This window comes from Fukomys damarensis, unplaced genomic scaffold, assembly GCF_012274545.1.
Source record: "Fukomys damarensis isolate Sample0158 unplaced genomic scaffold, DMR_v1.0_HiC HiC_scaffold_33, whole genome shotgun sequence".
NCBI lineage: Eukaryota > Metazoa > Chordata > Mammalia > Rodentia > Bathyergidae > Fukomys > Fukomys damarensis.
The window spans coordinates 12,296,881-12,314,399 of NW_022900945.1; the positions used below are offsets into that span (position 1 = coordinate 12,296,881).

Genomic DNA, 17,519 nt, shown 5'->3' on the forward strand with positions numbered 1-17,519 from the left:
TATATTTTTTTTTTTTTTGTACTAGGAATTGAACTGAAGACCTTGAAGGTATGGTGCCACTGAGCTTCATGCCTGGGCCTAGAGAGTAGCTCTATTGCATCTATTCCTTCATATTAATCAAAATGGCTTAAAATTCAGTTAGCTTTCCTCATTCTCTAAACCCAGATTCATTTTGTACATTTATTTTTTTTTCATTTAATTTGTTTTTGCGAGACAGCTTATAGTTAGTCCTAAATCAAGGGAGCCTAACAAATGCCTTACGAGGTTCAGGAAACTTAAGTACTGGAGTGTCATGGTGATACCTACCTGGAACACTACCGGCACTTGGCAGGCTGAGGCAGGAGGATCACTGAATTTGAGGCCAGCTGAACTACGTAGTGAGACCCTGTCTCAGAACAACAATAATAATAAAATAAGTATTGATCTCATTCAGTGAATATTTTGTTGATTTGAAATCTGCTTTGTCTTATTTGATGAAATGAGATTTTTCTTTTAATTTGACAGATACCAAAGTAACTTATGGTGCATTAAAAATATGCTTGAAAAAAGCGAGACATATTAGTGCATGCCTGTAATCCAAGCCTTTAGGAGGCTGAGGCAGGAAGATCACAAGTTTAAGGCCAGCCTGGGCTACTACAAAGTGAGACCATGTCTTTAAAACTTTTTTTAATAGGGAAGGATAAAGGGGGTGAAGGGAGGGCAGGAGTATGGGGGAGAAAATATGAACCAAGATAGATCATGTAAAGGTAAAAGATCCCAATGTTAAATATAACTATTGTTTGCTTTAAATGTACCAATAAACTTAACAGGAAATTTTTTTTTTTTTTGGTACTGGGGATCGAATGCATGCTCTTGTGCTTGTGTGGCAGGCAGTGGAACCAGTGAGACAAATACTTGGCCCAGGGAAAAATTTTTTAAAATGAATTAGGTTTTAAGGAATCAGTTCCTCCCATGAAATATAAGCACCCCATATTTTGTCATTCGTTTTTTTACAGTTTTTTGCTGACATTTCCTTAACTATTCTTAATTAGTGAATGATTGTTAGATATATTTCTAAGCTCTTGTGCACCAAAACTTTACTTCCGGCTTAATCAATAGTTATTTGTTCCATTCCTCTCAGTAGAGTCAGTCACGAATAAATGAAGACTTGAATTAGTTTCCTAGTTGGTGAGAGATTGCCAGCTGGTGAGAAGGCTCTGTACGAAATGGGAGGTGTTGCACCCGCTAGAGGGCAGCACACTTCATCTGAACCTCAGATCCGTGTGCCCCTGCCCTAGCCCTGGGAGTTAAGTTCAGGTCAGCACTTTTTCTGGCTTGTTTTGTACACACCTGCTACTGTAACTCAGCGTGATGGAGAGTGTGAAGGGTGTTCACAGACTGGAAAGGATGTCCGTGTAAACTTCCATTACTGTGTTGTTCTAGCTAATAGCACCCAGAGCTGTCTGTTGTATTTGTAATTTCTGTTTTTCATAGTACTGTTAAATTAGAAGGGTTAAGTTGTAATTTTGTTATTGTACCTTCTGAAGGTGCAGCCAGACCCCACCTTATGATCTGTTATAGATAAGAAAGCTTAGTAGTTAGCATCAGCCGAATAAACATGGCTTCGATCCCACCTCTGTCCCTCACTGACTGAGACCATGAGCAGGACTTGACCATTCTCAGAGCCAGTTTCTTCATCTGGGCGGCGCAGGGGTGTGTCAGGCCACTTTGCGCTGTGTTGTATTGTATTTAGCATAGACTTGTGGTCTTTGTTAGTGAAATTATATTCCAGAAAATGATTTTTAAATTATATGGCTTATGGTCGGGCATTTAGTTCAGTGGCACTGTGCCTGCCTTACAAGCATAAGGTCCTGAGTTTGATCCCCGGTACTGAAAAAAGAAAAGAAAATTACGTGGCTTAAGAGCCGAGGATTTAGCTCAGTGGCACCGTGCCTGCTTTGCAAGCATAAATGAGGTCCTGAGTTTGAGCCCCAGTACCAGGGAAAAGAAATTACATGGTTGAAGATGGAGGTAACTTGTTCATAACTTGTTTTACAATGATATTGTTCAGTCACGTTCTCCACACAGCATTCGTTTTTATCCTGGGAATTAATTTGATTTTTCTCATATTATAGTAGTAAAATATATTTGCATTGATTGAAACAAGCTGTTTTAACCATGGTTAAAAGTTATTTATTTGGGAAAGTAAACATTGCTCTTAAATCTACTTTTGCTCTGTGTTAGAAAAACAGATAATATCTGAAAGGTTTGAGAAAGTGATTATTCTAGACATAGGTAAGATTATTGGCTTTCCTTGGGAGAAAATGTTTGAGAAGGGGAGCAAGGAGCGGGAGAGGAAAGAAGGGAGAAAGGACAAAATGGAAATACAGCTTTTGTAAACAAGGAGGGAAAGAGGTTGAAGGAAGGAGGGGGATGGGGAAAAAAGCAGTAGCACGACAGGTAAACAGATTCCCTGTGACGAATGTTGTCATCGTGTGTATCCAAAATGTACCAAAATAGAGATAAAGATCATCGGCTCTGCTCGATCTCTGATCTTGCTGTGCATGGAAGAAAGCAAACTGATAGCAGCAGTGGCTCTGTTCCCTTCGGCCAGGACGTCCCGCCCTGTAGGGCCCTCTGTCCATTCTGCCGCCCTCGTCTGTGCGTCGGTCTGTGCTCAGCCTTGCTGGCCGCCTGTGTGGGCTCCGTCTCCCAGCTGCATCTGCTGCTCGTCCTGGACGTGCCTTCCTGGTGTACAACTCTCATTGTTGTACGGCAGTGGGACCACTTTTCCAACATTTTTATTTTATTTATTCTTTTCTGTTTCACCCACATGCTAGCCAAATAGAGCAAAATCTCTTCCTGAACTGAATTTCTTCCATATTTTAGTTGTGTAGTACTTTAGTTGTGTAATTAACTCTGGGTGTTTATTAAGTTTTCTGTGCACTTCTATTTGCCTCTTTTGATACTGTTCCTTTGCCTGGCCCAGCTTGCACTGAACTTTTGCTTTCTTTCTGTTGAGTAGAGAGCACAGCTTCATCCAAAGCAGCTTCTTCGTGCATTTGCATTTCAAGCCAGAGGAAGTCTCACACCTCTCTGCTCCTTCCTAAAGGCACTCCTTGGCCTTTGGGGTACCATTCAGAGACTCTTCTGCCTCTGGACGCTGAATAACTTGAGAACACAAAAAGCCATCTATTTTTTACTCTTCAAATTATAAGTACTCTTGACTTTCTGGGCTTTTCTTAATACCTGGCTTGGACAATGTGATGAGGCTCCTATAACTTCTTCCCTGCAGAAAAGTTCCCTGGAGAAGCGCCGGGAGTGCAGAGCAGATTCCTAGCTGCTCCCCAGCGGGCCAGCTGTGTAGGGTCCCCGCCTGCCCTGCAGCCCCCGGCAGCTCCCGAGACCCAGCACAGGAGTGTTGGGACGGCAGGTCCAGGCCCCTCTCCAGAGGGACCGAGAGCGAGTGAGTGCTAGTCCACACCCACCAGTGGCACTCAGGTTCTCAGCGCGCACAGAGCTGTTCTTCCCTAGGAGGCCGCAGATGACTGGGTGAAGGGAGAACCGAGAGTCCCTCAGCGTAGCCTTTGGAGCCTGGGGTTGAACAGGAGCCCTGGGTGATAGCAGGGTGGGGGCGGGAGGCTCAACACCTTGCTCGGTAGCATTGATTACTTTCACAGTACACTGTATTATCCCTGTGCACACTCATTCTCTGACTCAATTCCGAGTATTGTAGTGACACTAGTCCTTTCCAGGCTCATACTGTCCTGTTCAAAGAGTTGGGTAGAACAGTCAGTAAAAGTGAGTGTTTATTTAGGGCAAAAGACAATGCAAAAGAAGTGCTCAGGGAGAAAAAGTGCCCTGAAATTAAGGGCTGTGTAGCGTGAGTGTAGGGCCGTTAAAGCAGGAGCTGTCTGCCCTGCAGAGTGAGGGCTGGCTGCTGAGGCTCACAGCAGCTGCCGGGGTTGTGGCCGGTGACTGTTATAGCCCCCTTCTGACGTCAGATCTAAGCCAGCCCAGCAAAAGCCCATTTGATGTGGTGCCAGAAGACCGACATCAGGCGCAGGGCTCAGCTTGTGCCCGTGAAGCTACTGTTCCGGGAGAATTGAAGACAGCGTTCCCCATTGGGAGTCTGGAGCGGGGCTCAGCAGCTGCTGTTCCACGCCTGTCTCTGGTTAACAAGTCTCCGCGGTGGACAGGTCCCACCCAGCTGCCCGACCGCTGTGCCCTGCCCTCCTCTCCCGCCTCAATACCAGACCTTAAACTCCTGGTGGATAGAAGGCGTAGTGTTTCTGTTTTTCTTCAATGGCTGATAATATTGCTTCCATGCAGTATAGCTACTAATAGGTCTGTAGCTCTCACCAGAAGTACCAGAATCACCTCTGTAGTTTTTTTTTTGGGGGGTGGTACCGGGGATCGAACTTGGGACCTTGCACTTGTGAGGTGGGTGGCGGAACCACTGAGCCAAATCTCTGGCCTTACAGTTTTTAAACAACATGGATTCCTAGGCTTCAAACCAGGCCTACTGGAATCACAGTGTCGGAGTTGATGCTATGACGCAGAAGTATTTCTTAGTTGAGCAGCCGTTTCTCATGGCCTTTCTGCTAGTGAGGCCTTTCAAGTAATACTTGAATGATGGTGGATGGTTGGTAGATAGGCAAGATGGTGACATTAAGATTTTCTGCTCTAAGTGTAAGTATGGGTTGGGGATTTCGCTGAGTGGCACTGTGCCTGCCTTACAAGTGCAAGGTTGTGTGTTTGATGCCCAGTACCAAAAAAAAAAAAAAAAAAAAAAAAGTTTAAGTAAATTTGTATCATAATTTTAGTTTATTATTAAACAGAATATTCTTTTTTAGTGAAGTAGAAATTTAGACAAAGCTAACTCTAAGGGATAGGTAAGATATAGTGATATAGTGCATGGTTAAACTATTGGTGTTTTACTTTCTTCCCTCTTTTCTCTTTGTAAGGTTTCTTGGCAGTGGTTGGTTCTGTTTTTCCTGTAAGTCCCTGTTGTTTTCTGGGCTGGATGGTACTGTATGCACCTCTCACCCCTGCTAGTTCAGAGGCTGAGGCCGGGTCTAAGAGTTTGAGTCCAGCCTGGGCAACGCAGCAAGACCTCATCTAAAGAGCTCCATGCCTTTCCTTCTCCACAGACATAAAGAACAGTACGCAGGGTGTCTTTTACAGTTTTATCAAATGCTAATATTTTGCCGTGTATGCTTTAGATTTTAAAACAAAGAACTACTCCGTAGATGTAGTTGAAGAGATCTATGAATACCTTCCTAATTCTGTTTCTTCTGTTGTCATAAACCTGTGTGTGTGTGTGTGTGTGTGTGCGTGCGCGCGCTTATGTTCCAGTGAACATTTTCCCATGTGTTTCCTTGTGCACGTTTACAAACATTCTTCTAAGACAGCTTTTTACACTTAATGTGAGTTGAATCAAAGGCCAAGAAGTCACAGGACAGTTTTTAAAATTGTAGTGATGACCCTTAGTGATCATGAAATCTCTTTAGAGGGTTGCAGCCGACCTTAAAATAAACACACATATTACATGTCTATATGAGTAGATATACACGCAGCACCTGAGTACGAATACATGCTCAGACATGCATACATGTACTTTTTTTCATTTCCTTTTAGAACTATTTCTAATTACTTTTTTTATGAATGAAATCTGTTCCATTTCTGTATCCACTTACATGTAGCTGTTGAGTTTTGTTTTGTTTTTGTTTTGTGGTACTGAGGATCGAACTCCGGTCCGTGCGCTTGCGAGGCAGGCCACCAAACCGCTGAGCTAGATCCCCGGCAGCTGTTGAGTTTTGAGACATGTCTCTACTTTGGGTCATGGGTAAACTACAGTGATGAACACTGTCTAGAGCATTTGCTCCAGATTAAACCCCTGTCCGCAGTGTGTGAGTTCCTTCTGTCTTCATTGGGTGAGGGTGTGTCCGATTGCAACAAGATTTTTAATTTTACAGAATATTGTTTAGAAGATCTAAAGATCATTTTTAAATGTTTTCTTTGGGGAGTTTTAAAATTTTGGGTTTCATGTTTACGTCTCCAAAGATGCTTTTAACATCTGGGTAGCCAGTTGCCTCAGCGCACTCATTGAGTAATGTGTCCTTTTAAAAATGGATTTGAAATAACCCCTTTGTCATATGTTTCATCTCTTTATAAGCGTGTGTAGTCCAGGCTGGTCTTGAACTCACTATGTCGCCCAGACTGGCCTTGAACTAACTCATGGCGATGCTCCTGCCTCCCAAGTGCTGGGACTGCAGAAATGCACCTCCACGCCTGGCTGTGGGCTTACTTTAAAAGCCATTCCGCTGTGTTCTGTTTGCCCATTCCTGGATTGGTTTCTCAGTGCTTTCATTATTGTAGCTTTATAGTAAATCTAACACCTGCCGCAGTAGGTCCATTCACTGTGTTCTTTTCTGAAAGGCCCGGACTGTCCTTAGGCTTTGCTTTCCATGTGAAGTTTCAGACAGGTTGTCCGGTTTCATGGAGCACTGTCTTGGCATTTGATTATTAGGTGACATTTACAGGTCGGCTGTGGGAGAAAATATGTTTCATAATACTTTGCTGCTTAGGAACGTGATAATGGTCCTTTATGTATTTCATGCTGCTTTCTACTTTTCTTTAGTAAGAGCCGTATACATGTGTTTCCCTAGGTCCCTTTTTATTTCATTGTCATTATAAATGTTATTTCCTTAAAATTTACAACTTTTATTGCCAGTACCCAAAATGATGTTTTTACATTTGAATATTAACCTTGTGAACTGTTACTAGTTTTTCCAATAATTTGTGATAAGTTCTATCAGGAATTTTATGTAGCTTTCCTGTTATCTGTGACTATTAGCACGCTTATTTTTACTTTGTTTCTCCCCTGTCTTACTGCTCTGGATAGATTCTTAGTCTCTGCTAAAAGACCGTAAGTTAGCTGGCCTGGCACACAGAATGAGAGTCTGTCCTCATGGCATGGCCCCCACCAAGGTGCAAGAGTGTTAAAGATGAGAGACACATGAAGCTGAGCTGTTCTCACACACCTGTTATCCCAGCACTCTAGGAGGCTGAGGCAGGAAGATCGCAAGTTTGAGTCCAGCCCAGAGCAACTCCGCAATTCAGTGAGACCCTGCCTCAAAATCAAACATACAAAGAGCCGGGCATGATGGTGCATTCCTGTAATCTCAGCACTCGGGAGGCCGAGGCAGGAGGATCACTGTGAGTTCGAGACCAGCCTGGGCTACACAGTGAGTTCCAGGTCAGTCTCAACTACATAGTGAGACCCTGTCTCAAAAAAAATCAAAAATACAAAAAAGGACTGGGGATTTACTTAATATGAAGGCTCTGGGTTCAGTCCCTGCATGTGTGCTCCCCCCCATTTGATAGATTAAAAAATGTTTGTTTTGTTACTTTGATACAAAATATCCGTCTATGCTATATATACATGTATAAAATGTTCCTATATACCAAGTATCATGCAATAAAACAATATGGATTCTAACAGAATTTTCTGTTATTAGAATTATTGTGGTAGAAATGAGACTTCATTTGGTGGCAGCAGCTAACATGAGATCAGCAGCCTGTGGGATTGAAACCCAAACGGGGTAGTGGACACTTTAGGAGAGCTTTGCTAGTGGCGTGTGTCCGAATGTGTCCGTCATGTGGGGTAGATGTCAGTACATGCTGTGGTAGTTTATTTTACTAACAGTAGTGTAGCACATTGGGGAACTAAGATTTTCCCTTTGTGTGTGTGTGATTCTAGGTAGTGAGTCTAGGGCCTTGTGCATGGGAAGCAAACGCCGTACTGCTGAGCTATTTTCCCAGGCCCAGGTTTGTTTTTTGTTCACTTAGGCTATGTGGGTAGAACCAAATTACTGAGTTTAATACCAGTTTAAAAATAAACCCAATTAACAACACATGGAGCTTGCTTGCTTGGGGATATTATTTGGTTGGTATGGTTTATGTGAATGAAGTTCAAGTTTATTAATCTATAGTTTTTTCCTAAAATTAATTAACCTTCATATTTTATGTGCGTACATTTTCTGTAGAGAGTAGTATATGTTTGCACTACAAGTATTAGCAGGAAACTCTGAAGCCATAAGTTTGATAAATGTTGTTTTTTTGGCTGAAGCAAAGAACTTTGAGATTCTTTCATACTGATGTGTAGGAACAAATTTAGATCTTAAAAACAAACCAGGAATTTTTATAGCTTAAGAGCATTGCCTTGCATAGTTCAGATATGAGGCCTCTTCGTAATCTTTATTTTTTTAACAAAATGAACTCCTCGATTCTTGGGCTGGAATATTTATTTAGCAAACATCTAATGTCTTAGGCTGTGTCAAACAGTATAAAGCATTGGAGGGAAAAAAATAAAAATCTCACTTCTGCGTTTAAATCGAGTCTAGTACTTAATAGACATTAAAATTATATACCACAGAAGAGTAATCACATAATAGTGTGTTTATAAAGTCTGCGGAAACAATGAAGGAACACATGTGGTTATTTGTGGGAGCCCTCAGGGAAAGTCTCACAAAAGTGACACTTGAAGATGGAGGATCAGTCCTCCGGAGACAGCTGAGGACACTCAGGCCGAGAGGATGACACGGGTAGGGCACAGCCTGTGACCGCCTGTGAGGCAGGACGTGGCTGGATATGTTGTGAGAACAGAGCGTAGGAGGGGCGCGGTCGGAGAGGAATCTAGAGAGGCGGCAGGAGATAGATGGCGAAGGGCCTCGCTTCGTACCTCTAGGCAAAGGGGAGCCATGCAGGCTGTGAGGAAAGCCATAATCAGAGGATTGGAAGGGTGGCTGCTACGTTCATCTTGCTTGTTTGTTTTGTGGATAGTGTTTTGAGTCAGTGAAATGTCCTGTAGGGGAAAATCAGATATTTTCCAGCCTCGTACTGACTGCACAGATTCTCTGGCAGAGAACAGGGAAATCTGTGAAGTGGAGAGAGACGCTGCTGTGCTCTTGGTCGGCAGCCAGATAGGACACGTAGACAAACTGACTGACAGGGCCGCAGGAGGAGTACCGGGGCCCCTCACGTGCGTCAGGTGTCAGCCCAGAGTTGGTGACCTTGTCCTCTTCTTTTCCTGCAGCATCACCGTGGCAGGAAGATAAACTCCCTGAGCTTTATTTTTAGAGAGTGATATCAATTATAAGCTTCAGTTTATAGTCAGATCTCTAAATATACAGAGTACAAGTTGCGCAACACAGGAGAAATTTGGCTTAGTAATTTCTTCCCATGTGGTGGACGGCTCATAATCTTAATTTTGAAGGACATGTATTGCCCCCAAACACAGCCTGACTGAAGTTATTTATGTAGATCAGAATAGACAAGAGTACAGTGAAGGGCCGGGGATTTAGCTCAGTGGTGCCGCTGCCTGTACAAGGACCCGATTTCGATCCCCGGTACCAAAGGAAAAAAAAAAAAAAGTACAGTAAAAATTCCTGGGTCCCAGAAATGCAGGAGATTCCTGAATTGTGACTTCATGTGTTTTGCACTCAAGTTACAGCTGACTGCTTGGACCTCCGTCTCGCCCCTTCCTTGCTCCATCCTCCCTCACACTCCGTCTTTCCCTGCTTTCCTTCCAGGACTTAGTGGGATTTAGAAAAAGGCACACACAGGATTCTTAGAAGGGTACTTTGATAAGAAAATATACCCACTAGGAAGATGCCCACCTCGTGTTTGGCCTGACTTCATACCCCCTGGCCCAGGATATTCATGTACTACACAGTGACCGGTTGTACCTGGTGGCCCTATTAAAGTCTCTGTCACACCAAACAAATCTTAATTACATCTTGTTCCAGTCCCGTCTGTCTTCTGCTTAAGATCGCTGTTCTTCGTGTAGATGTGCGTGACCTCTTTCTTTTTCTCTCCCTCTCTCAGCGTCCTTCGGCAGCTGCATTTATTTCTCAGTTGGGAGTCGCAGTTGTCACGTAGGCCAGTCATAGGAGATGAACGTTCGGATGAGCGGGGGAGGCCGGAGAGACGACTGCTGGGCCAGCCTCCCTGTGGGCGTCGTCTCCGTGGCAGGCTGTCCGTGGTTGTCCACGTCCACGTCGTGAGCCCACGAGCTGCCACACATCTGCAGCTGACCCCGATGGCCAGCCTTGGCAGCCCTGGGGCACGCTGAGGAAAATAAAATATATCACAGTTTAGTTCTTTCAGTTACTGAAATTGTTTTTTGATTTTTGTATTCAATCTTGTTTTTTCAAACTCTGCTGATTTTTTTTTTTTTAATTGGAAAAAGGTTATTCACAACATGGGTAGGCAGATTGTCATACAAAATACGATCAGTAATTTTGTATACTCCTGATTATTTAAACTGACTACAGCAGAATGTTTGCAGGGTCGTTGTTGGCACAGAAACGTGTCCATTTTTAATAAAACCTTAGAAAGGACGAGGTTCCAAATTGTGTTTAAACTGCTGGAGAGCAGCAGCTGACACGGAGGTCAGGCAGCACTGCGACATCTGGCAGTTTCCCCCTTGTTGGTGATAGGAAGTCTGCAGTGGTTAGCCTGGTGTTTTTTTTAAAGAAGAGTGGCATCTTTGGAATCTCCACTAGAGCCTGCTGTGGTTAAAATAGACCCAAGTGCCTTCTAAGTGACAGAAAATAGAATGTGCCTTGGGATGGCAAAAGTGGGACCCAGAAAACCCACTTAGGTTGGGCTGTGGAGATAGTTCCAAGCCTGCAGTTCTAAGTTCCAGGCTTCTAGTTTTCCTCCCTCCGTCTCTTTCTTTCTTTCTTTCTTTCTCTTTTTTAAGCTTTTAAAGCAAGCCCTTCTTTGGAAGAAACTTAACATGTGAATTATGAGGTTGTGAAAGAGGGAGGAAGGCTTGAATCCAGTCAGATTTTTGGCCTAAAATATATGACAATTTAGTTAAAAGTAAACATTACAGTTTCAGAGTTCTTCCAGAGAACATTGTTTATATCTGTGCATGAATGTTTCAAAAGTTCTGGGTGACTGCAACAGGTCAAAAAATATTTTCAAAAAGTTTAGATTTACTTATTTTAAAAGATCCCCCCCCCCAAAATTTTTACTGAGCGCCGGTGTGGTAACTATATATAATTTATGGTGCACTTTAAATAAACATCCAGTTTGTGGAAAGCTTTCTTTTAGTTATCATCAAAAGCTTAGTTATCATTCATTAAAAGATATATACTGTATGCTTCAGGTTTAGAAAATAGTATCTGAAGTCTAATTAGTTTAGGTTTGAGAAGTAGAGACGTAGGAAATGTAAGAGAGCTCTGAAGACAGTCCAGACCATATTAAAGACAGAATGACCCAGAGGAAAGAAATGACACGTCCTGGGGATAGTCTTTTTATAGGAACAAGTAACATATCTTCGTTTACAGAACCAGCATTTGTTTGTAGTATGTTCAGTATTACAAGAATAATAGAAATTATTAGAAACGAAGCAAAGAAAGCCCTCGAGCCAAGTTGCTTCAGGGCAGCAGTGCCACAGGTTTTCTGTCTTATACATTCGGGCAGTAGTTACATAACACAATATATGTTAATGGATTTCATCCTCACACAGTTTATGGAAGTAGGGCTCATTCCGGTTTTCAGATGAGGACCAGGAAAGATAAACTTTCCCAAGGTCACACAGTAGAGTCAGAATAGGAATCCAAGCTGTCTGATTCACGCTTGTAACACCTTTGCTATCCTGCCTTCCATAGAAGCAACAAAGTAGATAATTTTTGGAGAATGCTTGCGGGGCATAATCCTGTGGCTGCGTGTTTTAAAGTAGTGTGAGTTTCGGAGTAGCACAGTGATCTGTCACGTACTCTTGCGTAAGACTCATGTAGGTCAAAACGTAAAACATTCCCAGCCCTCCCAGAGTAACCACTATCCTGATGCTAATCGTTTTCCAGCTTTTCTCAAGAATTTTATCAACAATGTATAACCCTGATCACTGTAGTTTAGTCTACCTGTGTTTGAGCCTTGTGTAAATGAAGTCATAGCTCTAGTTCTTCACTTACGGGATCGTGAGATTTGTATTGCTTACAAGTTGCTGCTGTAGTGATTCTTCTAGTTGTATTGTGTTTCATTGTATGAATATAGTACATAGTTTGTATGTCCTCTGGTAGAGGAATAGTGGGTTTAAGTTGTTTCAGTTTGGGGCTATTATAAACAGCATGGTCGGGAACATTCTTACATATTAAGCACACATTTCTGTAAAACATATCCAAGGCTGGAATTGCTAGGCCTTAGAGAACATAATCTTGAACTTTTGTAGATGGAGCCAGACTTTCCAGAGCATTTCTACAAATTAATGTGAGAGTTTCCATCTCTGTACATCTTTGAAAAGAACAATTTTTTCCAATTTTAACTGCTCTGGTAGGTGCATAGTGCTATGTCACTCTGGTTTTAGCATTTTTTTTTTCCATTAAGAAATATTTAGTAATCCCCGGTACCAAAAAAAAGAGAGAGAAATATTTAGTACACAGTGTCTGAAAATACTAAGATAAAACCTTTGGTTTTCAAATTTTTATTCTGTCCCTGACTTTCAGTATTGGAATCAAGATTGATACATTTTAGAAAGTATTTTAATTTTAATTGGAGGCACAGAAAGCAGTTAGTTTAGGGTATTGCCCAAGATCCTTTTTTAAAGTACTTTTTATTGGCTTATGAAAAGCAGATGTGTTATTTCTCTTCATAATTATTAAGCTGCCATTCCAGGAATCCTAACAGTTACTGAAATAAAAGGTATGGTCTGGGGTTCATGAAGTTGGACTATTTAATGCGTAAGTCTTTCTAGTTCCTCTGGAATTGAGCCATTTTTCTGTTAGATTGTGTGTGTGTTCTTTTTTAAAAAATAAAGTGCAGCCATTGAAGCTGGTCTGGATGACGCTGAATGGCTGTTGGCTGCTGATTGAAGTAGAACAGACTTTTCGCAGCTCAAGGATAATGTCTGAGGGTAAAGTGACGCAAGATAAGCGTCTGTGTCCCATGCTGAAAATAGCAAGAGGCCGGTGGAACCAAGAGTTAATTGACTTGTAAACTTGGTCCCACTTTAAACATGCTTTAGGATAAGGAAAATTTACTGTGGATTCTTTTCTGCACAGGTTATATAAATAATGAAAAAAATTAAGAAATTAAGAAAATTAGACTTCAGTCATTATAAATGCTGATTTAAAAATTTAAATAATCTCAAAGTATGTGTGTTTGTGTGTGTATTTTTTAAAAATCTTATATGTATATAGAAAAGAGAATTGCGGGAATTTTCACACATAATCGAGTATCCAAAGGTACAAGTTTTGTAGCTGTGTAGAAGTATAAAATAATCATATTGTTTTATTCTCTAGTTTGATGGAAAATAAATTTTTCTTTTTTTTTTTTTCCCATATGGTAATTGAACTCAGGACCTTGCACTTGCCAGGCAGGTGCAGTGCCACTGAGCTAAATCCCTGGCCCTGAAAACTAAATTTCTACAGTATTTTTGTTTTCTACAACATTTTTAGAAATATAATAATTTAGCCTCAGTACAACCATTTTTCCCATGGTCATTTAGTGGTAGAAGGAATTTTTTTCCCAGATGAGGGTTTTATTGTCTTGCCCAGCCTGGCCGAAACTCCTGGGCTCAAGCAATCCTCCTGCCTCTGCCTCCCACATTCCTGGGACTGAAGGCATGTGCCACCATGGCTGGCTTTGTAGTAAGACTTTATTGTATTTATTTTTTTTTTTTGGTACCAGGAATCGAACTCAGAACCTTGTGCTCAGGCGGCAGAACCACTGAGCTAAATCCCCAGCCCTATAGTAAGACTTTAAACTGAAAAGTTAGGTCCTGTACTTTAAAAGAATTGAGATGGTGTGGTCATGCAAGCCTGTAATCCTGGCACTCAGGAGGCTGAGGCAGGAGGACTGCCATGAGTTTGAGGCCATCCTGGGCTATCTAGTAGATTCAAGACCAGCTAAAACTATGTGGTGAGACCTTGTCTCAAAAAAAAAAACAAACAAAAAAAGTAAACTTCATATGAAATCAACTATAATTGAACTTAGAAGGTAAATAGTTAAAATGTAGAATCTTGTCTCACAAAAAATAAAGTAGAGGTACCTAAAATAAATAAATAAATGAAGTGTATGCTACGTGTGTGTGAGTGTGAGTGTGTGTGTGTGTGTGTGGTTTTTTTTTTGTTTTGTTTTTTTTGTTTGTTTTTTGGTTTTTTTGGTGCAGTGTTTTTTGGTACCAGGAATTAAAGTTGGGACCTTGTGCTCGCCAGGCAGGTGGCAGAACCACTAAGCTAAATCCCCGTCCCACTTTCATGATTTTTTGATACTTAATGGGAATAAATTTTGTACCAATTGTGGCCTATTTTCTGTTCTGTGTGTCTTAGAACTTGAAAATAAATCAGTAACTTTTGAATTTAAATAAATTAATGGTTTGAACTTAAAATATACTAAAAGCTGCACTTCCTTTCGAGTCACAGATGTGACATTTTCTGGGATTTAGGGATTGAACAAGAACTGGAGAGATTTCTGGTAAAAGTCGTAAATTTTATTTATAGAACAATGTTGGAGTAGAAGTTTTGTTTGTTTTGTTTTCTTTTGTTGTTTTGGTTTTTTGAGACAGGGTCTCACTATGTAGTTGAGACCGACCTGGAAGTTACTATGTATCCCAGGCTGGTCCCAAACTCACAGCGATCCACCTGTCTCAGCCTCCTGAGTGCTGGGATGACAGGCGTGCGCCATCACGCCCGGCCTAGAAGTTTTGATAAATGAGAGCTGATGTGATTTAAAGTTTCTGTTTAAAGAAGATAAAATGTCTGACAAATTTCACAGATTGAGACTCAAAATAAGAAAAAGCAGCAAGAGGGCCAGAGGTTCAAGCTCAGTGGTTCCACCGCCTGCCTCACAAGCACAAGGACCTGAGTTTGATCCCTGGTACCAAAAAGAAAAAGAAAAAAAAAAGCAGCATATATTTCATTCTGTGTTTTCTGTACCTGTGATAAATTTTGGTTTCTTTTTTGGCATTTAAACAAATTTTGTTCTTGTGATAAATTTTGAAATACATCAGTTGTTTGCTACAATATAATCTGTCAGTAGGTATTTGAAAATTTAATGTCATCAATTAGATTCTTGGTAACAGTGTATGAAGAATGTCATGCCTACATTCAAATGCTGTGCATTGCTACTAGGTAGCCTGTCTTTGGCCAGGTAAGTCATCTCCAAAGTAGTTCAGCTTTTCTACCCTTTTAAAATCATTGGAAGCCGGGCGTGGTGGCTCACACCTGTAATCCCAGCACTTGGGAGGCTTAGGCAGGAGGATCGCTGTGAGTTCGAGACCAGCCTGGGCTCCAGAGTGAGTTCTAGGTCAGTCTCAACTACAGAGTGAGACCTGGTCTCAAAAAACCAAAAAAAAAAAAAAAAAATCATCGGAGCAGTTGTCATTGGCCTTCAAGCAAAGTAAATATAAAGGACCTAGGGCTGATCCTATTGGGAGCATTCAGCATTTTGTTTTGTTTTGTTTTTGGTACTGGGTATTAAACTCGGAACCTTTTGCTTGGGAGTCAGGCAGTGGAACCACTGAGCTAAATCCCCGGCCCCTCAGCATTTTATTTTGCTTTGTTTTTTTATAGTACTGAAGGTTGGGCACTGAGCTGCTTCTCTGCCCTTTTTATTTTTTGAGACAGGGTCTCACTAAGTTACTAGGTTGCACAGGCTGGGCTTGAACTTGCAGTCTTCTTGCAGCTGTGCGCTGCTATGCCTGGCTTTTAAGTGTTCAGTTTTTAAAGTAGGCCTTACAGGGCGAAAAATACTTAAATTGCTCTATGCTGATTTTACCATGTATGGTAGATAATCTAACTTAGAGTTGTGATACTCAAAGTCCAACTTAATTTTAATCTTGCTTTTGTGTTAAAAGTGACGTCTGTGTCACAGTGCTTTCACCGCTGCTTGGGCACTCACCATCAGGCGGCAGCTGTACTTGGAGAGTGTTGTCAGGTTCTGTCCCTCTGATGCACTGCGGTTTTCCTTTAGATCTTTGTACCCTAACTAAAGCCTGGGATAGGCGGGACACCAGCTATAGAAATGAAATATGGCAGAGACAAGGAGAATCCCCCTCTGAACTTTCTGCCTTTCTTCACTTTTAAGATAAAGATACAGATACCACGGTGACGGGGGATGCAGGTGACTGTGGCCTCCGAGATGCCTTGAGCATTGCGTCAGCTGACTCCTTCGCTTCAGCGGCAGAGGTAGGACCTGTCTGTTCCTATCAGAATTTCTCTTTCGTCCTGTGCAGTGGAGTACGGTTTTCCCATCGTGCTGACTTAGTTCCACTGCCGTCTGTTTAGTGTGTCCCTGTGGGCACCAGGACACCCGGATGAGCGCTTCCTGCACTTGGCTTTGCACAGGGGCTGCAGCCTCTGTAATGAGGGGACCACATAGACACCTCCCTTGGACGGGCTCTGCCACAGGCTGTAGCTCACTGATGACGCACAGAAGTGTTAGCTTTTTTGTTTTGTTTTGAGACAGGGTATCACTGTGTAGTTCAGGCGGGCTTTGAACTCACTGTGTAGCCCTTGTTGGCCTCACCGAGTAGTGATCCTCCTGCCTCAGCCTCCCAAGTGCTGGCGTTACAGGTGTGCACCACCATGCCAGGCAGAAGAATTATCTTGATGGAAAGCAATTTCGTCTTCTATCAAAAGCTTTCAGTGTTCAGATTCTTTAGTTCACAGGTGATACTTCTATAGCTTTGTTTCCAGAAAGTAATCTGATTCACAAAGTACATGTAATGATACTCATTGTGGCAGTTTAATAATAAAAAACTGAGAACTGTCCAATGCCAAATTACAGACATGTGTAATTTGAAATACTATAGAGCCATAAACTGTTTTTAGTAATTTTTAATGACATGGGAACATACGTTGATATAAAAGAGTATGTAAATTTTCATGTGGTATAAGCTTGTGATTTTGTAAAAAAGAGAAAAGCATTCTACATAAGGATTGGGCAGAAGAAAACCCTGAGTGTAAGTACACTAACGGGCACGCAGTGGGGATCACTTTTCCTGGAAAGCTGCTGCTTCTTCCTTTTACTATTTAATACAGACGAGTCCAGGGTGGTTTCTGTGGAGAAGAATCCCTGTTCCCTCTGCATTTTTCCCAGCGTGAGAAACAATGTGCATAAAACTACAAGGCTCTAAAAGTCTCTAGTACTCACATTTAATAAAACACTTTGGCGGCTGGGTGGTAACGCGGTGGTAGGATGCTTACCTCGCATGTGCAAAGCCCTGGGCTCAGTCCTCAGCAAGCAAAAAAAGAAAACAGTCGAGGTATTTATTCATTGGATTCACTTTAAGTTTGTTGTTTAAATGACAAAGGTCTAATTTTTTTTAAAATTCTCATAGAAAACAAAATACATAATATACAGAAGGATGCCATATCCAAAAAATGTCCTAGGAATAGGTATAATAAATGTATAGTGTCAGAACATGAGTGTTCCAAGGTAAGTTATTTTATGCAACAAGAAATGTTAAGGTTTTTTGGGTACCAGGGCTCGAACTTGGGACCTTGCACTTGTGAGGCAGGCAG

General features: G+C 41.8%; 1 protein-coding gene across 1 annotated transcript in view; it reads left to right on the forward strand.

The window, feature by feature from the left end:
* The window catches only part of Miga1 (mitoguardin 1), a 69,847-nt gene that overhangs the window by 25,257 nt on the left and 27,071 nt on the right, over positions 1–17,519 (forward strand). Inside the window, exon 9 of the mRNA XM_033758065.1 lies at positions 16,081–16,181. Coding sequence (XP_033613956.1) covers positions 16,081–16,181 — 101 coding nt within the window. The remainder of the gene's footprint in view (positions 1–16,080; positions 16,182–17,519) is intronic.